This window comes from Poecilia reticulata, chromosome 22 (genome assembly GCF_904066995.2).
Source record: "Poecilia reticulata chromosome 22, P_reticulata-male-v2, whole genome shotgun sequence".
Lineage (NCBI taxonomy): Eukaryota > Metazoa > Chordata > Actinopteri > Cyprinodontiformes > Poeciliidae > Poecilia > Poecilia reticulata.
This window is the reverse complement of record NC_088851.1, coordinates 3277499-3298859: the sequence shown is the minus strand read 5'-3', so window position 1 is coordinate 3298859 and position 21361 is coordinate 3277499. Positions and strand designations below refer to the sequence as shown.

Sequence of the window (21361 nt, the reverse complement as noted above, 5' to 3'; positions counted from 1 at the left end):
CTTGCTGCAGGAGATGATACTGAGTGGTTTCTACATATTTACACTTTTCTTTATTGTTCCTGCAAAACTCAGTAGCAGAAGGTTTTGGCATATTTTCAACAAAACAAATAGAAACCATTTTTTCCCCAGTTCTTATTATTTGGCCAAGTGTTGGACGGAAGAGTCATGGACTTAAGGCTTCAGCCATAGCTGGATTTTAGTTATTACTACCAAGCAAGTTAAAGTGTACTGCGCAAAAATACAAGCATTTACTGTGCCAATCCAAAAATCTTAGGGGGGGATCTAAACTTTCAAATGACTCAAAATAAACTCATGTCAAAACGACAGACAGCACAAGAGCTTTAGCAAAACCCCAACAGAGGAGTTTCTCCCCCGGGTGTTTTACTGGAAGCTCCTTCTACAAGACAAACAACCACTAATCATTTAAAAACCACAGCAAGATGACAGACAATGAGTTGACGTAAGAACATCTGCCTATTATTACAGCTGTCATTAAATTATGATATTATTAAATTGCTTAGTTATGTATTCTTTTTTTTTAAATGCAACAGTGACCACAAACACCCCCAGGAAATGCTTTATAAATGAAACATCCCATAATCCTGTTTGACTATTGTAATAGAAAATTTCGTTTTCAGTCTTATTTCATTCCTGAAGGAACTGATGATACTTTTTACCATTTATTTACTGATAATATCTGCTTTGTTTTTGTATTTCTGCAAGATGTGTTTGTCCATTAAATAAGTTTTGCAAATAATGTTAAGATGTTTCTACAGCTGTGATAGCAGAAGAGACCTGAAGACGTCTTGGGTAAAATGCTTGATCTAATGATTGTCTTAAAGGACTGATGTGTGGAATGTAGTTTGTACCCTGTTTGAGCTGAACCCATGAACTGACAAAGAAGTGTTAGAAGTTCCTCCTGAAATCCTTATCAACTGTCTTTCCTGCCATAAAATCATCTCCTCCAAGAGGTGAGAGATAGTTCATGAGGCGGGGGTCAGGGTGTCTCTGTGGCCATCTGGCAGTAGAGATAACATCAGACTTTGGGAGGGTCTTTGTCTTGCTGTGATATATAACGATGTGATGTGTGTTGCTCAGGGCTCTTCTACTGACTGCGCTCAGTGAGAAGGGTCTTCGAACGCTTTTGCCTTCGAATAAAGAAACTTAAAGACAAAGATTAATCTTTCTCTTATTATTGAAACAGATTCTCATTCCTTGATAATGAAATTTCCATAACAATCTGGTGTCAGAAGTGGGATCCAGCGTGTCAGGAGATCGTGGCCGACGTGAGACCGGATGTATTGGCCAACCTGAGGAGTTTGTCTTCAGTCCACCTCCAATGAGGGGAATCTGAGGTCTCGTCTCCACGGCTGCTGACCGCCTGGATCCGTAAGGACTTAGTGATCTCCATTGGGTGAGAACTGTTTCATGATTATTACTGGGTTTGACTCAGACGACTGTGATCCTGTGAGAAACTCCAAAGGGGAGTTAGGTTCAACTCAAAAGAGTTTGGAATTTTTTTTTATCACAAAGCGTGATAAAAGGGTGGTTCTTAGCACTTCTACACCTTAAGGAATGAAGGCCAGAGGAGAGACGTCTCCCTGAAAGGTTAAAATGGGATCTAGATCCTCAACAGGTTTACAGCAGTCTGACTCATTACCAAGCATGACAATAAGAAATATGGGGAAGGATGTTTGAGTGTGAAGGCCAGTTGGGACGAGTGAAGGAGAAGTTTGAAATGAAGTGGGAGAAAGAGGAAAGAAAAGCAGGTTAAGATGAAAAATGTTGGAAAGAAAGGATGATAAATGTATGAGTTTGTGGATGGAAGAAGCAAGATGTAGAGAAAAGAAAAGATAAGTCCTGGTATGCAAGGGAAACATTTAAGAGGAACAGTAACAGGATGCAAAGAAATAATAAATGATATTGTGTTCCTTGAGTGGACATCTGGGGAGGTCGACAAGCAGTGTTAAGGTACTGACCTGGACATTACTCAGCCTCTTACCTCACTTAGGCTTTAATGAGAGGAGGACTGCTTGTTGGGTTCCACGGCTCCAGCACTGGGATTATTGTTATCTGGTGAGATAACTAAGACTAATGGGATAACTTAAAACATAAATTGTGAAATCTAACATGGCAGAGGATCCAATGAACCCTTCTCCCTGAGGAAAAGAGATTGGCTTTTAAACCTTAGGGTTTCTTTTGGAACCAGGTTATGGAAGAAATTAGTTTAAATGGTTCCAGGGAATCAACTCCTCCTCAGGGTGAAATGTTTGAGTTTATGAAAGACGTTACAGGCCATAATATGTTTTATGTTTATGTGTTTGAATAAGTAAATTATTTATGAGTTCTTAAATTTTTGGAGGAAAATAGGTGGCTGAAAAACTATACAAGAAAAAACAAACCTAATGGACTTTCATTTGTTTTTCCTTTTCCCCTCTGTCTGAGCCTCGCTGCAGTGCATCTGACCTCTGACCTCAACTCCTCAAGTTTGTCCTCCTATGGACTAGATGATGTCCCTCTCACACTACCAGCTGATAAAAGTGATCAACAAGATCCACAGAATCAAGAAGATCTACATCCCTCCAGGCACTGAAGTGTCTGCTGACATCTGGGAACTGATGACTGATGGAACCTTCTCGTGCAGGAGACTACTGTGAGAAAACTCATGAGGTCTCTTGCTGGACATTCGGATAGGAACTGGTGCTCTACAGCATATGGATGATGGTGGCAACCTACTGACCCATGGCTACATCTGCTCTGGGTGAAGTCTGACAGAAGCCAGAGACTCTGACCATCACAAGCAGGCAAGACAAGTGAATGTTTTAGCCAAGGACACAACAGAGGCGGACGGAGCAGGAATTGAATCAACAATCCAGGCTGGGGGACAAAACCCTTTCAGCATTGCAAGCATCATCCCACCATCATGGAAAGGAAAAGATTTTATTCAGAGACATGAGGAGAAGACGACACCACATTGAACTGTTTGAAGCTTGTTTCATTTGTGGACAATATGGACATTGGCTGAGGGACAGTGTGGACAACCCAAAGATCAAACACCAGAACCAGTTGGACTGACAGGAAGCTGGAGGAGGAGAGAAGGGGGAGGATTATGCTGCAGCGACGCCAGCAGCAGGAGGGCGAGTGAGAGAGACGAGACATTCAAGATAAGTTATATGCACACACTGCCACTGCAATGAAGAATGCTTGCTTACTAACCTGTTCACATATAGGAATTATCCAGACAGCAAAAATGTCTCAATAGATGTCTTAATGCTCAATATTAGAGAAGTTCTCTAAGCTTGTACTGGTTACCTCTGAGTCCTGAACAATATCAGTAGATTAGGAAACTGTTAAGTGAAACTGCAAACATTTAAGTTCTGCAATGAGCTAATTAATTATGCCATGGAATTCCACAAAAAAACATAACTGAATTATGGGTTGTAGAGATATATATGGGATGTTTAGGAAATAGTCAACTTGATAGTTCAGATTTTGTTGAAATGTATTATTCTGTTTGTTTTGTTTGTTTCCTATTAAGAGAAAAAGGGCAATTATCTTTAAAAAAACTAGTAATGGAAAATAAAAATGTTATCAATGGGAATTTGGTTGAAATCAACATATTTAAGTGTTGAAGATTATTCACATAGCATAAAACGTGTGTTCACCTTTGAGTGGAACAGTTAAATTAGATTTTAACATTATAATAGCAAATGGAGTTTATTAAAATTGGTGAAATGTTCCAGCAACAGAAAATTGATTAGTTTGTTCCGGAATCAAAAAAAAATATGTTGAGATATCTCTTTTGAATGTGCACATATCTTTAAATATGATTCGCAAGATTAGAGACCAAACGAATCATTAAAAAATATATATTGTTAAAGGAAAATTTGAAAATTTATGAAACTGCAGTAAATTGATGTTTAAAATTTGAGGAAAAAAACAAATTGAGGACTGACTGAAAATTTCTGACTGTGATGAAGTTTTGACTGACTGCAAATCTGACCAGTTTGTGTCTTTTGTGTTTGTTTCCATGTTGAAGTGAATGAGAGTGTGATTGTGCGTTTCAAAGTGATTTTTTTTAAGTAAAAGTTTGACACTGTTTGACACTTTTGGGTTTTTGAGGGAATGTTTTTTTGAAGGAATGTCACATTAGAGGATTTGAGATTTTAGTTGTCTTCAGGATGGTCATTTTTATGTGGGAAGGTTTGATATTTTGAAGGCTTTCCTTTCCTCTTTAACGTGTATAAAGGATTTTTTTTAACTTTTAATACATTTTTTGGACTCTTGGGGCAGAGCGAGCCTTCTGTGATCTTAAAGGTCTCTTTCTTGGGTGCCAGTTCTTGCATTTCTAGGCCTTGAAAATTGTTTGTTCACAGGGTAGAAAAAAAAAGAATATCTTAATAACCTTGGACTAAGTGAAGATTCGGTTTTCCAGCAGTATGTAAATGACTCCTTGATCTGCAGGACTAATAAGGGACAATGTAGGGAGGACACTTTTAAAACTGCTTTTTAAGGGTCATAAGGCTTCTCGTTGAAGCTGCAGTGTGTAAAGGTACAGGTGACTTTACTAGGTGATGTCATCTTAAAAAGAATCAGTCACTATCTTTTCAGCAAGCTGAGCTGCTCCCAGACCACAGACCCAGGGCAAATGATACCACTCTTAGGAACCAATTTTAATTAGGACTTTTCCTTCTAACTACTTAAATATTGAGGCTCCACTTTCTTCTCTAATCAATGGGTGTGGTCTCACAGCTTACAGTGCTATTGCCTGACTACTGAACGTGGGGGAAGAGTTGAGGTGTTGAAAAGAGCGCAACTTAGTGTTCCTGCTTTGGTTCTGCTTGACCCTGATAAGTCTGTGTGAAAATGGTGGAAGTGGAAAGAGGGGGTTCATGTAATCTGCTGCGATCTCATAGTGACAAATTTTGTTACTCTTCTAAACTTGGTCCAGGCGCAGCAGGGCTTCCCTGATTTCCTTGGACCTGTGAATGCAGCTGGAAAGTTGCTCTGGCCTCGCAGAGCATTGTGAATTGCAGCACCTTGTTTGTTATGTGCTGCAGTCTGTAACTATCATCCTGCTTGAACATGAAATATCATTCCCTTTTGCAGCATGCTGACTTTGTTTCTCATCTCATTGATGTTATTGGACATGCTAAACAGTACAGGTAAACATTGAACTGTGTTGAATCCAGCCATGCTGCTGCCAACAGAGGAGGATGGGAGCCACATGACTGCTCCTCTGTTTTAGACATTGTCTGAACACCACGACCTGACTTAACAGACATGCCTCTTGCTAACCCTGACTTTGTTTTCTTTGTGGATGGTTTCTCCTTCAGATCAGATACCGGGATAAATCATGTGGGCTATGCTGTGTGTACTGAATTTGAAATTCTTTCTTCTGGGCAGCTTCCGCCACACTTTTCAGCACAGACAGCTGAGCTTGTGGCACTAACAGAAGCATGTAAATTGGCAAAAGGCAAGCGTTTAACAGTTTATACAGATTCAAGATATGCATTTGGAATAGTTCATGATTATGGAACAATTTGGAAACATCGTTCCTTTTTGAAATCAGATGGGAAATTTATCTTAAATGCCACCCAGGTAGCAGAGTTATTAGGTGCTATTCTGCTTCCCAAAGAAATAGCTGTTGTGAAATGCTCTGCCCACACAGGCCTCTCTGACTTTGTTTCTAGAGGGAATGCAGCTGCAGATGCTGCTGCAAAGGCCGGTGCATTAAAACCATTACATGTCTGCTCCACTAACCTTTGCCTACCCTCACCTTCAGAGGTCACATTGCATGAAATGCAGTCCTTTTCAACTGATGCTGAGAAGCGTATCTGGAGGAAAGATGGTTGTGTTTACACAGATGATGGGGGATGGTGTAGGTTGGATGGAAGACCATGCCTACCAAAATATTTCTTTCCCTGGTTTCCTAAGTGGGAACATGGTTTAGATCATGTGTTCAAAACTGGAATGCTTGCGGCAGTAAAGCAAAGATGATATACAAAAGGTTTTTCTGTGACAGCAGAAAGTTTTTTGTAAGAAATGTCATATCTGTGTAGCTCACAATTCAACTAGAACTTTAGTGACCCCACAAGCAGCACATTCACCTCCAAATTGGCCATTTCAGCATTTGATGATGGATTTTACTGAACTAACACCTTCTGAAGGGAAAAGGTATTGCTTAGTGGTGGTAGATATGTTTTCTAAGTATGTTGAGGTTTTCCCTACAAAAAACGCAGACAGCAGCACTGTAGCAAAAGCTTTGGCAGAAATTATTCCTCGATGGGGAATACCTGTCCTTATTTCAAGTGATAATGGAACACATTTTTTAAACCAGGCGTTAAAAGACATAAGCACATTGTTTGGGTTTAAATTAAAGATAAACTGTGCATATCATCCACAGTCAGGTGGAGTTGTGGAACGTGAGAATGGCATGCTTAAAAACAAATTGGGAAAATGTTGTGAAGAAACAGGATTGTCTTGGCCAAAACCTTTACACTTGGTTTTGATGTACATGAGAATGAGGACTAGAGCGAGAGGTAATCTAAGCCCTTTTGAAATTTTGTTTAGCCGACCTGCAACAACTGGAGGAGAAACCAGCAAAAATATATACATACTAACTACTCATACCATGGAAAATAGTACGTTAGAATATTGTAAGTCTCTGTCACAGTCTCTCTGCCCACCAGGCTGTGAAAGCTGCCCTTCCTCCGGTGGCTGATAAACTTCTACACCCTTTTAAACCTGGCCAGTGGGTTTTGGTGAAGGACACATGCAGACAGCACTGGAAATCCAGATGGTGGTTGGGGCCTTATATCGTCCTGCTGACTGACGAGCTGCCTGGATTCACGCCAGCCAGTGTAAACTGCTCACCGCAGGACCACCTACATCTGAAGGTCCAGATGAAGACGACAGAACCCCTCCTAAGGAGGGGGTTCCAACGACTGCTCACCTGTCTTAGTAACAGGGCAGCGTGAAGCGCAGAGCCACCCAGGAAGGGGCAGCAGGATTCCAGGATTTGTTTTTGTTTTTGTGGTGTTAAGAAAGAAGAAACACCTAACAAGTAAGATGCAGTTACATGGGAAATGGAAAATGTTGTGGATACTGATTGGGTTTTCCCTATTAGTAACCATTCCCATTTCAATTTGGGAAACTGCATCCTGACGGCAAGCAGAAAATGAAACTTCTGTTGCGACAACATCACCTTTGGTTAGAATGAAGAGAGAAGCTAACCACAACATTGATCATCAAGAGCCAGAAGAAACACATGGTTAGCAATTGTGAAGACAATGACAAGGAGAGTTACCAATTCCAGCTGTGTGTTTGTTCTATAATTCTGCTTTCTATTCCAATCAATCTGCTGTTGTTACTGGTCCCTACAACATGGATTAGGATTGTGGCAGTAATTGTAATTATTATGAAGAATGTTTATTTGGTTGAAAATGTGTGTTCCTTGACATCAGGTGTGAGGTCCCATATGGAAATCGGGACATTTTCCAACTCAAACTAATGATATATTTGTAAAATCTGGGATGATTCATCAATTTCGGGGACAAGATCATCCTTATCTAACTCCAGACATATGTATTTTCCGACCATATGACATGGATGTTCCTTTGGGAATTTCCAAAGGCTGTAAGAGTTGTTTTGAAAGTTTCCTGTTCAGGTATAAGGCCTTGTGATGACTTAAAGACGTATGCAGCACGGGATGATCCTGGTATCAATAACATGGTTTTATTGAATTGTACTGCTTTTCCCAATGGTTCTAGGTTTACTGTAAATATTTCTGGTAAGATGTTAACAAATGTTTGGGTTTCTCTACCTAGCATGAAGGTAGAAACATTCTGGTTCCTTCTAGAGTATGTGAGATTGTTTGGTTCAGGGGGTTGGATAGTGTGAGTGAGTTTTTTTTTTTGGAGTGATTCTTATTATAAAACATGATGTTTAACACTCTTGTATGGATTAATGAGCGATGCGCAGCATTGCGGGATGTGGAACCACTGTGATGTGTTACCATGAGTGTGGTGCACGAATACAGTTTTATGAAGACTATTTCTATTTATGATTTTTCCTTAAAACCTTTGAGGTGAAAATATAGGTGGATTGGGAGGACATTTGGATTTTTTTTTATATGGAAATTTTCTTGGGAGTAAGTGATTATTTGGTAATCAAAAGGGTGGAATGTAATAGAAAATTTCGTTTTCAGTCTTATTTCATTCCTGAAGGAACTGATGATACTTTTTACCATTTATTTACTGATAATATCTGCTTTGTTTTTGTATTTCTGCAAGATGTGTTTGTCCATTAAATAAGTTTTGCAAATAATGTTAAGATGTTTCTACAGCTGTGATAGCAGAAGAGACCTGAAGACGTCTTGGGTAAAATGCTTGATCTAATGATTGTCTTAAAGGACTGATGTGTGGAATGTAGTTTGTACCCTGTTTGAGCTGAACCCATGAACTGACAAAGAAGTGTTAGAAGTTCCTCCTGAAATCCTTATCAACTGTCTTTCCTGCCATAAAATCATCTCCTCCAAGAGGTGAGAGATAGTTCATGAGGCGGGGGTCAGGGTGTCTCTGTGGCCATCTGGCAGTAGAGATAACATCAGACTTTGGGAGGGTCTTTGTCTTGCTGTGACTATATAACGATGTGATGTGTGTTGCTCAGGGCTCTTCTACTGACTGCGCTCAGTGAGAAGGGTCTTCGAACGCTTTTGCCTTCGAATAAAGAAACTTAAAGACAAAGATTAATCTTTCTCTTATTATTGAAACAGATTCTCATTCCTTGATAATGAAATTTCCATAACACTATCGTCCTGCTCTGTTTGGAAGATTGGAAAAAAAAACCCTGAAGATTATGAGAAACTGTAAACTACACCTGGTGTCCGTCCATAATAAAATCATACAGAATTTACTCAGTGCATCTTAGTTGGATCTTAAGCGCACAAAGGAGCGTCATCAGTGATCCTTCCTCCCAGTTAAAGTCTGTGACAGTGGTTTACATTTCTGCTGATATTTGCACATCTCTGCACGGTTTTATTTTCACATGTTGTAAATAGCCAGTTGTTTTTAATACGCAAATACACATGCACAAATTTAGTCGACTCTTGATAATCACACAGTATTTTATGTTTTAATTTTTCCCTTACTGTACAGTATATTACTTAGTTTTGGGATTTTTTAAATAACTTTTTACACTTTTATCTTTGTGTGAACCTCATGCGATTGCCTGTCACTTTACTGCTGTTACACTTTAAATTTTTACCACTGTGGAACAATAAAAGATATTTCTATTAAAAGCTGTTCTTCTGTTATCACAGCTAAATAATTCAGGATTATTGCTTTAAGGTAGAACCTAAACAAATAATCCTATCAGCTGGCCTTGGTGCAACAAAATAAAGTTATCTGAATAATCATTTATTTGTTCATACAGAGGGCATGGATTAACTTGTGAATATGAAAGAAATTCCAAGCAATTTTTCCCAAATAATTTCAATGAAAAAACTAGCAGTGAGACCTTTAAAAAAAACCTTGAATAAACGAATGGCTGCATGTTGTAAACAAGAAAGGACAAAAATAACATAAAAACCACTGTGTTATTGTGGTTAGTATGAACATTTCATATACTAACTCTGTACTTTGGTTTAGTTTTGAGAAAAAAAAATTATGTCATGTTGAGTGGTTCCTCTGTGGTTCTATGTACACAGTGTGAAAATCTGGAAAGAACTGGCCCACTTTTTTTTTTATCATGTCCTGATTTATAAGCCTCTTGAATACTAGAGAGTATACTCTACAGGCCTAGTATATAGCACTATATAAGGTGCTCTGTCTAAACAATACCCTAGCCATGTGTTACCTGTCTCTGTTGGAAAGAGTCTTTGTTTTAGAGACAAGTCACATGCTGATCCCTTCTCTTGTCTGAATCACATTTTTGGGTCAAAAGAAGCTCTGAAAGATCTTTTCTTTTCAAAAATGCACCGATTGTCCAAAGACCGGACACAGTGGAAGAAACGGCACACATGCTTGTTGGTGTGTCAGCCAAACGCAGACACACCAATCCTCTTTCTTTCTATATATATATTTATATACCACACAGTAAGTAGTTAGTCTATAGATGGGGACTGTCATGGTAACAAAGGCTGCTGTTGTGTCTTTGCCACACAATATCAGCTAATATGCTAGGAAGCTAGCAGCATATGTAATTAACTGACAAAAAAAACTCTGATTGCCTTTTACAACGTTTAGATCGTTTGCAAGTGATGCAGAATGAATAATAATAGCCTTGCAACAAAATTTCAATATGTACATTTTAAATATATAATTGAATGACAATTCAATTATATCTTTAATTGTATTTGGTTACAGATTCACATGATGCATACAGTGGACCTCCTCATATTTCTGGTTCAGTGGTTCAGTATTTGTTCCAAATTATATGTAGAAAATGTAACTATTGCCGTATTTTTTCCATAGATCATATCTAAAATACAAACCGGATTCCAAAAAAGTTGGGACACTAAACAAATAGTGAATAAAAACTGAATGCAATGATGTGGAGATGGCAAATGTCAATATTTTATTCGTAATAGAACATAGATGGCAGATCAAAAGTTTAATCTGAGTAAATGTAACATTTTAAAGGAAAAATATGTTGATTCAAAATTTCACAGTGTCTACAAATCCCAAAAAAGTTGGGACAAGTAGCAATCAGTGGCTGGAAAAAGGAAATTGAACATATAACAAACAGCTGGAAGAAAAACTAACACTAATTAGGTCAATTGACAACATGATTGGGTATAAAAAGAGCTTCTTAGAGTGTCAGTGTCTCTCTGAAGCCAAGATGGTAAGAGGATCACCAATTCCACTGACTAAGCTCCACAAGCTCAGCCGTTTCACTGGGCCAGGAGTCATTTAAAATGGAGTGAGGCAAAATGGAAGACTGTTCTGTGGTCAGATGAGTCACGATTTGAAGTTCTTTATGGAACACTGGGACGCCATGTCATCCGGACCAGGGAGGACAAGGATAACCCAAGTTGTTATCAACGCTCCGTTCAGAAGCCTGCATCACGGATGGTCTGGGGTTGCATGAGTGCTTGTGGCCTGGGCAGCTTGCATGTCTGGAAAGGCTCCATTAATGCAGAGAACTATGTTCAGGTTCTAGAAAAACATATGCTCCCATCTAGACATCATCCCCTTCAGGGAAGACCCTGCATTTTTTAACAAGATAATGCCAGACCACATTCTGCAGCAATCTCAACATCATGGCTATGTAGGAGAACGATCTGGGTACTGAAATGGCCAGCCTGCAGTCCAGATCTTTCACCTAAGAAGGCCCAAGATGATTGAACAGTTAGAGGCCTGTATTAGACATGAATGGGAGAGCATTCCTATTTCTAAACTTGAGAAACTTGTCTCCTCTGTCCCCAGACGTCTGTTGAGTGTTGTAAGAAGAAGGGGAGATGCGACAGTGGTAAAAATGGCCTTGTCCCAACTTTTTTGGGATTTGTTGACGTCATGAAATTTTGAAACAACATATTTTTCCCTTAAAATGATACATTCTCTCAGTTTAAACTTTTGATCTATGATTTGTGTTCTATTGTGAATAAAATATTAGATGTTGGCACCTCCACATCATTGCATTCAGTTTTTATTCACAATTTGTTTAGTGTCCCAACTTTTTGGGAATCCGGTTTGTATTTGTGAGAAAATAGAGCTTAGAGAACTGAAATATTTAGTCGCAGTGGCTGGCATGTTCAAAGCCGTAAATCCAGCCCTTACGCCATTTATTTTCCTTGCGGCTGATTGGCTGTTCCCCGAGAGTGGACATGTGGAATATTGTAGATGTTAGCTTCTGCGGTAGTCCTGAGACTGTATCCAGTGTGTGTTTTCATGCATTTTGTGGTGTGTTTGGTGTTTGAATTATTAAAATAGGTGGATTTACAATGGGTTTCAAGTATTCTTGTGATGACATTTGTAACAAAAAGATTTGACTTGAAGTTTCATTCATACTGTACATTAGATTTGTTTGTACTTCAGAGAATCATAAGATGAAAAAAAAACAACAAAAAAACGCTAATGTTTCTCACAAGGGACAGTGCTGAAAGGTCACATTTGCTCCAGTACTAACCAGGCATGTATAAAATCCTCCTGGTATGATAATCCTGAGTGGAAATATCACAGTTTCACTGCGTTTACATGACAATCAATAATATAAATTAGATTCACATCAGCTAACTGATTTGTCTTAATAGAAAACCAACAGTCATTCCTCCTGCTGAATGAGTGTGTTATTCCCTACAGTTATAATGTTCTTATTTATTGTTTTGTATTTTGAAAAAGATGCTGAGTGTAGAGGTAAAAAAAAAAAGATCCCTGTAGCTCTGGTGTTCACAAATGAGACAGTTTAATTCTACTGCTCATTTTTATCTGATATGAATACAGCAGTCATTAGAAGGAAATGTGTGTGAATGAGATGAAAAAGAAAATAGTCTCAGGAGGAAGCTGTTATCTGAGAAAATGAATCATGTAAATAAAAAAAGTTGTTTTGTTTCCATTTTCCAGTGAGGTCATAAGGAAACAAAATTATCACTCTAATGATCTTAAAAGGCGTAATTTCTGATAAAATCTCTTCATACAAAGAATGAAAAGCAGGTAACTAGCTCCTCCTTCAGAGATGTGTTTGAATGTGGAATGTGATTTTCTTTGTTTACCAGTCAGATCTGCTCAACTTATTTACTAGGGAGTTTTCAAGGTTTGATTATTTTTTTAAGTGTGTTTTGTTACACAGAGATGACAAAAATTGGTATTAGCGAGTCCAGACATCTACTAAATCAGAGATCAGATATTGGCCACAAAATCTCTGATCAGTGCATTTCTAGTGAATGACTGTGATACAGAAATGGGAAAAACATTAGAATGAATAAAACATTGCTACCTCTATCAGGGAATTGGTTATATATATATATATTTTTTTTTTCCCTTTTTTTTTTTTTAAGTCCTATTTTATTTTAAAAAATGAGAGAATAGGCATTAATAATTTACAGGTAAATACAATAGATTATAGTCAGGTGTCTAATCTCTAGTCTCATTAGCAGGTTGATATTAAAGCACAATAATAAATAAAGGGATAAAAAAATAAAAATAGCACTACAAAATAATAAATACATAAAACAACCTTAAAATCTATATATCCTTACGTATACTCAACACTGAAATCTTTTGTCTTTTCAAGAGCTAGTTCATAAGATATATTTACAGCAGCTGTTACTATTTGTCAACGTATTAAGACAAAAAAAATTACTTCTTTAATCTTATTTTGTAAGCTCTTCAGTTGTATTATCCTAGATTTACCTCCTCTGATTTCTGAATTAGCCCCATTTTATAGCTTTGCTTTAACTTCAAGCAAACGACCAGAGACGCATTTAACTTTTCAACAGTTTGTAATGTAACAGTACATTTTTAATGCAGGATTTCGTCACACATTTTTGTAAAAAGAACAAACGAATACAATGTTTCTGCATAGTGAACATCCAGGTCACCCGTTTTCACACGGGATCATAAGGTCAGGCGCAGATGGCCAAACAAGCAGAAGATCAGAATTTGCTGGTTTTGTTAACTCTACACTCCTGACAACTGATAGAGCGTGAGGCCCATGGTAAGTCAAATAAAAAATATTTTGTGGCCACAGAGGAGGACATATACACCAAAAATAAACCTTAAAAGTTTTATATTAATTCCACAAAAGCACATTATCTGGTATTTGTTGTACAAGTTGTACATTCTGAAAAAAAACCAGACAATTTTTCATTGTTAAGTCAGAAATTTGTAAGAAGTCTAAAATCTAAAAGCAACGGGACACCATCCCTCAGGGAGTTGAAGACGCCCGGTTGAAGTGGTGAGTTCAGGTACAATCTGGATATCAGAACATTTCCCAGGAGCAGACTCCATGGGCCATGTTATATTCCAGATCTCGATGAGCTCATGACGAGTCTGCCCCCAGGACATGTTCTGAGTCAGGATGTGCAACTTGCACTTTGGAAAATATCCAGATGTGCATCTCATGAATTTATTACTTAAGCCTCAGAGGACCTCTGGCATTTTTTGTTGCAAATGTCTGAAGTTTTTTTTTTTTTATCCAAATTTCTGACTTTAGAATGTCAGAGAATATTTCACTTTTAATATTTAAAATGTATGCACTCAATAATGAAAAAAAATAAAAAAATTTCTTGCAAATTTAGAACTTTTCAACATGCAAAATATCCAATTTGTTTCTTGTAAATGTGTGAAATTAATCTAGAAATATTAAAATTTCTTCCTTGTTAATCTAGAGGGATTTTTTGATGGAAATGCACTCCTCAATGTTCATGTTCTTTATTTCCTTTGAAATACAATGGCCTTAATACTTCGTTGTACCCGACAGTTTCAGATGTCTGAAGTATTTCGTCCACTTCCACAGAAGAAGCTTCCTGCTGAGAGCAGATCTTCCTGAACCAGAATCTGTCTGATCATCTCTGAGCCATGATGGACGGCAACGCGGCAGCAGAGACTGAAAACAACAATTGATCAGGACAAAAATCATCCACAGAACCTAAACGGATTTAATCTGCCCATAGTCCTGTGCAGTTATTAATTTGACTGATTTCCACATGTGTGTAGCTCATAAACACTGCAATTAGTTGTAGTGACAACTGACAAACAGATCATTAAACACTTACAGTGGCCTAAATAGATCAGGAGATGCCCTTCTCTCTTTATGACATAAACGTTGCAGATAAAAATGTTTTTAATCACATCTAAACCTGCATAGAATGCTGAAGTTGTTTATTGCAGGATCTACTGATTCTGGCTGAAAGCTGAACTCTTGCAGCACATCTGATCTCAGCAGTCTAACAGGTTTTCTGCAGGGATGAGCACGCAAATGTTTCCAGAAGGCAGGAATGTTCACGACAAACGGCTTCTTCGTTTAAAAAAACAATGCCACGCACAGACGGAAGGATGACTTCCTGAAGACTGCTATGTACCCACATGGAAGCTGAATTCTCCCCACAGCTATGTGTGACCAGATGTTTGTCCCCGCAACACCAGTAAAACAGGTCTGGTGAGCCTCAGAGGAGCTCAGAGGAGTGCAGAGCGCAGCTGAAGCTTGGTAGAGTGGTTAATGGAATAATGAGAGGGAACAAGCATTTTGGTTAATCAGCCGAGTCCTGGATAGCAAAGCACTGAATATTTTTTATGCTTAAATATAACAATAACTTGATTCTGAAAAGCAAAAGATTAACAAATATTTTGCAGCGATAGGCCATAGTTTGGAACCGGCCAATATTTACTCAGCCATTTCTGATCAGTAATTGGGTTAGTGGCAATCTGTCAAGTGATTAACAGTATCTCAGAACTCATATTTTCAGGATATAAACATTACATTACACCATCCTATAGCAGTATGCTAAACTACTAGCAGCATGAGCATTAGCAGTGTTTCCATTCATTGATCAGTTTGACATTTTGAAAATAAATTTGCTGACTGGAAACACGTTAATTTAAAAAACTAACTCTTTTCGATCAAACGTTTTGGTGCAAGGATGAGGTGTGGGCGGGGGGCTTCGGCCATATCGAAATAAGATTATTTCACAAAATTGAAATGGAAACATTTTTTCCACATTGCATGAGTCACATGATCAATAACCAGATGTTACTACTTACGCAAACCACGAAGAAGATGACAGGAAGTATTTATAGGATGATGGCATGATGTGCTTTTAATGACATTTATCCCTCAATAAGCTTATTCATGTGTGATTTAAATTGCCTTTCTTATATAATGGAAACACTGCAATTGCGAAATTGTGCTTTTTTGACATTAGCAGAATATAGAGAAAGTTTTGAACACATTTGTAATGGAAACACACTTTTACTGTTGAATAAAAATGAAATAAATGGCTCATATGCTTGGCTGCAGTTCCTTCATTTTTAATTGGATCCAAAGCTACTAACTTAATCAAGGTTCCTGGAGCAGTTTTCTATTTTTATGTGTCTTTATTAAACAAATACAACCACTTTAAATCTGAATCTGCTGTTTAGATCTCCAGGATAATTGGATAAATGCAAAGAACCTTATTGGTGCCTCTCTAACGTTTGGTCAAGAAAAGTTCAAACCAAAGACTTTCTTAGAGAGAGAATGGATTGAGAATGTGTTTTGGAAGTGAATAACTGAGCCTGTGGAACAATGGGACAGAGGAAACATGTTGCTTTTAGAGTGAAACATTCCTGAAAGCGTTGGAATGTCACTTTAAGGTTCACAGTCTCAAATGACAGTCGGATAATCTGTTAAAACTGTGTAATACCACGGTTATTAATAAAGAAAAGAAACGAAGACACACTACTGGAGGAGTAGCAGCACGTCGAGCAGCCGTCACAGTAACCGGGTCAGCAGACACACCGTTATACAGTCTGCGTGCGTGTGTGTGTGTGTGTGTGTGTAGGGTCTGTGGTGGGCATGTACGCACCTTGCTGCTTAGGTCGTTTTTGTGCCGCGCGGTTCCGCTCCGTCTCAGCTTGATGGACGGGGAGCGCAGCAGGTTCTTGATGCGCGTGCGGATCGTTCCGCTTCCCTCCGCGGACATCTCGACGTTAGCTGCCGGCTAGTTGAGTCTGTCAGCGCCGGGCAGCTCTCACGTAGCTCACGGTCAAGCGTAAATCGCCCTATGCTCTGCCCCAGCGTCCGTTGGTGCGGTCATCTTGTCTAGAGTCCGAGGTGGACCAGAGCCTTTCAGAGAGCCTGGGCCTGGTTCGGTTGAAGCTCATTCGGTCCGAATGCGCTCACCATATTAGCCTGTTTGTCTCCTGCTGCAGTAAAAGGTAAATCCAGTCAGGCTGGAGTGAGACGACCCACTCTCCGACAGCGTTAAGTTCGCATGCGGCACGTGCAACCTACTTCCGGTAGTGCTTTTCACGATAAGATGACTAACGTACGCTCTGGATGTCAAACGGTTTACAGTTAGATTTTTGTTTTGCTTTAAATTTTTCTTTTTTCTTAAAAAAAAAAACAAAACAAAACAAAAAAAAAAACATCGAACTGCATATTCTGGTTGAACTTTGTTAACAATCAATAAGACTTTTATTATATTGTCATATCAGTTTTGTTTGTTACATCTCAGTGTTGCTTTTGACACTGTCGATCACAACAGTGATAGTCAATAAATTAGTATGCAAGTACAGATTAAAAGTACTTTTTGAAAATTCCCACCTTTAGACCATTGTACTTTTCGTTAAGTCCACATTTTTTGTTTTTGAAAATAATCTATTTATTGGCCTGATGTTAAATTCTAATTTTAAATGTGATGTGTTTTTATTAATTATAACTGGAAAATGAAAAATAATTCACAGTAAGAAAAGGCTTTCAAGCATCAATCTCTGTATAATTAATGTGTTTAATGTTTCTCTCTTAGTGATAAAGTATTTAAAATAAAGTAGGCTTTTCAAGAATTTTCTAATTTACTGAATGGATATGTATTCTCTTAGAAATGCTTGAACATGCTGTAGGGAGGAAGCATGGTGCTGGTTTGTTAGGACAAACTGGAATATTAGGATTCCAGTTTGTTTATGTAAATGATAAATCTTCACCCTCCAGGGTTACTTGTGGAGAATAGGGCCAAGAACAAAACCTTGTGGTAACAAGGTTCTGTTCTCGGCCCTATTCTCTTTGCTATATATAACAATTGTTGAAATGATCAGAGGATTGTAATGCTGATAATACTGAATTATATTTATTCATAAATATAATTTCCTTTTGTCTTCTTTGTGGTTTCCGTCAGTAGTAACATCCTGTTGTTGATCACATCGTAAGTGTGATGCCAATAAAAGTGTTTCCATTGTAACTTTGTAAAATACAATCATTTCGTGGCAGCCAATAAACCACCTCATCCAAGTACAAAAACATTTAATCACTTTGTGTTTCCATTAAGCAAGTACCTTTTTGTGAATTCAATTTGGGCAATTACATGGTCAATGGAAACGCAGCTAATGACATTTTGGATGTAAGCTAATTAAGCTCTTTTTAATGAATTAATCTAAATCTGATGATTTTGTACAATAATCTAAGAATGATAGAAGGTGGGGCAGCATCACGCAGCAGGGACAGGGCAGCTGGTCAGAGTGAATTGGAAGATGACAAGAGTTAAATACAGAAGAAAACCTGTTGGTTTCTGCAGAAGACTAAAGACTGGTGTAGAGGTTTACCTTCCAGCAGGACAACCACCCTAAATATCAACTTAAACGCCTATTAATGTGATAAGAATGGTCTAGTCAAAGTCCAGAGACATACCCAAAGACTTCAAACTAGAATTTCTCCATGGAGCTGAACAGATGGATGCAAAACATCCAGCATGATAACTTAAGCAGGGTTTGTGCAGGTTTCATAAAACTCCAATTTCAGTTCTATTAAGACCTTTTTATAACCACCATCTATGGAACCTTAAGACCTATAAAATCACAAAGAAATCGTATGGGTTGGCAACAGAAGTGAGTCAGTGGCTAAGAAACTTCCTCTAGTCAACTGGTGATAAATTTACACTTATCCATGATAGACATGAAAAAGCTAGCTAGATATATTAGCAACTACTTAGCAGTAATCATAACCACCTCAAGTCACAGAACGATATGAAGATATCTGCGCATGACTCAAACCTTTGCCTGACATGAGAACAAAAAAATAAACGCCAATATAAAAGATTAAATAGTCCAGCCATGACAAAAATTTAAGACCAATTTACATTAAAAATGGAAATTAAGACATTTTAAGGCCTTTATATTAGATACATAAATTTAAGATGTTTTAAGGATGTGCAGACACCCTGCTAAATGTTACTCCATCCAAGCATCTTCCCATTTTCATTCTGCAGATCAAAGCCAAAAACACAAGTTTATTTTAAAAAAAACTTTATTAATATTAAAGTGTACCGTTCTGTCGTGGTAAAGAGAGAGCTGAGTCAAAAAGCGAAGCTCTCGATTTACCGGTCGATCTACGTTCCGACCCTCATCTATGGTCATGAGCTTTGGGTCATGACCGAAAGAACGAGATCACGGATACAAGCGGCCGAAATGCACAGCAAATCCAGGAGGCCCAGATTGACACTGTCAGATTTGATTTCAACACTTTTAAAGTGTCTATATGGGTCCACACCAGAAAGCGTTAATTTAACTCTTTTTGGAGAGTTGGTACCTGAACTCTTATAAAGTGTCAAATATCAAATCTGCTGGAGTTAATAATTTAACACTTACTAACACTAATACAGTGTTAGATCTTAATATTAACTCTCACATATTAACTCTTCTTCAACTTCTTAAGAGTTATTTGTAATTAATATTAAATAGGTATTTTATTGTTTTGAACTTTAAAAAATTATTTGTAAAATAAACATTTAATAAAGAGGCAATGATTTTCTCAAATGCATTTATTTCAAAACGTGCACCATAATTGCAAAACATATTACAATGTGGAATAATGTGCATGTTTCACATGTAACTTTCATTCACATATTGCTTATTAAAAGGTCTGACATATCAGCTGTTCAATACAAAATGCAGTATGCTTAAGACATTTTTCTTCAATAACAATGAAGAAAATTTTATTTTTTCTTCATTGCATGAAATTGTTCAAAGTACAAGGTGGAGAAAGTAAAGACTATCAATGCATGCAGTTCATGTAATATGATAGAGTGCATTTTCTTTTAACAGGTAGATTACTGGATATTACAGTACATAACAGACCAACCTGATATTCATATCCATCATTTCTTATCCAGTTTCTGTTTCTGTTGATAAGAGACAGTTCTTCTCTGCACTCCACCAGAGATGTCCACTCACTAACAGATTGTCTTCAGGTTGTTGGGCTGTTCGTGAAGTTTGGTCGGAGACACCAACATTCTCCTCTACTGCATCAGACAGTCTTCAGTCTCTGAGTAGGACAGTCAGTGTCGGTCTCTGGATCATAACAAACAAAAAACATAACAATGAGGAATGGAACGAAGGAATACATTTTTACTACAACTCTAACAACAAGCCTCCATTACAGAAATGTAGAGTTTCAGAGATATTAACACTTACATAATCATTTTTGGAGCTTGAATCTTCGAAGAATCCATGGAGGGATCGGGAGGGGGAGGTTAGGCTGACGACTGGAGATTCATCCTCAACCAGACTGGATCTAATATATACAAAAAGGCAATAAAAGGATTAAAACATGCTGCAAAACGTATATAAGAAGACACAACAGCGGGAATAACGCTCTCAACATGAAAAAGCCTTTTACATTTTATCAAAGGAAAAAAAAAAGATCAGAAAGGTTGATAAATCTGACCAACATGCATGTAAACGTTCAACATCATGAAAAAACATACTCCAGATTATTACGGATCTGTTCAAATTAGCCAATAATTTGATTAAATGTTCACCGACTCGATTTTTTCCAACACTTATACTCCGCTAACATTCGGCATGCTAAGCTAAATATGCTAACACCGAGCCGTGTGGCGAACGTGACGTCTATCATACAGGTTGAGCTCAACTCAAAATAATAGTTATAAACCATCTCAGAAAAAAATGACTTACCAAGCGCAGTAAATAACTCAAGACAGGTGGAAAGTAAATAATCCTGAAATAACTTGGCTTCTGTCGCTTCCTTAGGTGGGAATCTGTGATTCTGGGGCGGAGTCAGTGAAATAATTAACTCCTTCAGTGTTAGAGCCGCTGGTGGAGTTTAGAGTTAAGAAGTAAAGAGTTATTGACTCTATTTTAACACCTCTAGATTTGATACGGAAACACTTTGTTTTAACACTGGATTTTAACTACTAATAATTTACACCCCAGAGTTACATAAACAGAATGTGACTCTATAAGTGTAAAATTAACTCTGCTTTTGCATAAAGTCTACCAACACCAAAACATTTAACACTTTTGAATTTGCTGTGTGGGTTTCCTCCGCAGGGTGGCTGGACTCTCCCTTCGACATAGAGTGAGAAGCTCGGTCATCCGGGAGGGACTCAGAGTAGAGCCGCTGCTCCTCCACGTTGAGAGGAGCCAGTTGAGGTGGCTCGGACATCTGGTCAGGATGCCTCCTGGACGCCTCCCTGGTGAGGTGTTCCGGGCACGTCCCACCGGAAGGAGGCCTCGGGGAAGACCCAGGACACGTTGGAAGGACTATGTCTCTCGGCTGGCCTGGAAACGCCTTGGGATTCCCCCGGAGGAGCTGGAAGAAGTGGCTGGGGAGAGGGAAGTCTGGGCCTCCCTTCTGAAGCTGCTGCCCCCGCGACCCGACCCCGGATAAGCGGAAGAAAATGGATGGAGATCAAAGCCAAAAACACAAG

At 38.3% G+C, this 21361-nt stretch overlaps 1 protein-coding gene across 2 annotated transcripts in view; it reads right to left on the bottom strand.

The window, feature by feature from the left end:
- Positions 1-16997, bottom strand: part of mapkbp1 (mitogen-activated protein kinase binding protein 1) — a 46446-nt gene extending 29449 nt beyond the window's left edge. For both annotated transcript variants that reach the window (XM_008398725.3, XM_008398726.3), the window contains exon 1: positions 16505-16997. In XM_008398725.3, coding sequence (XP_008396947.1) covers positions 16505-16621 — 117 coding nt within the window. In that variant the 5' untranslated portion in view covers positions 16622-16997. The remainder of the gene's footprint in view (positions 1-16504) is intronic.
- Between the last annotated feature and the right edge of the window lie 4364 nt (positions 16998-21361).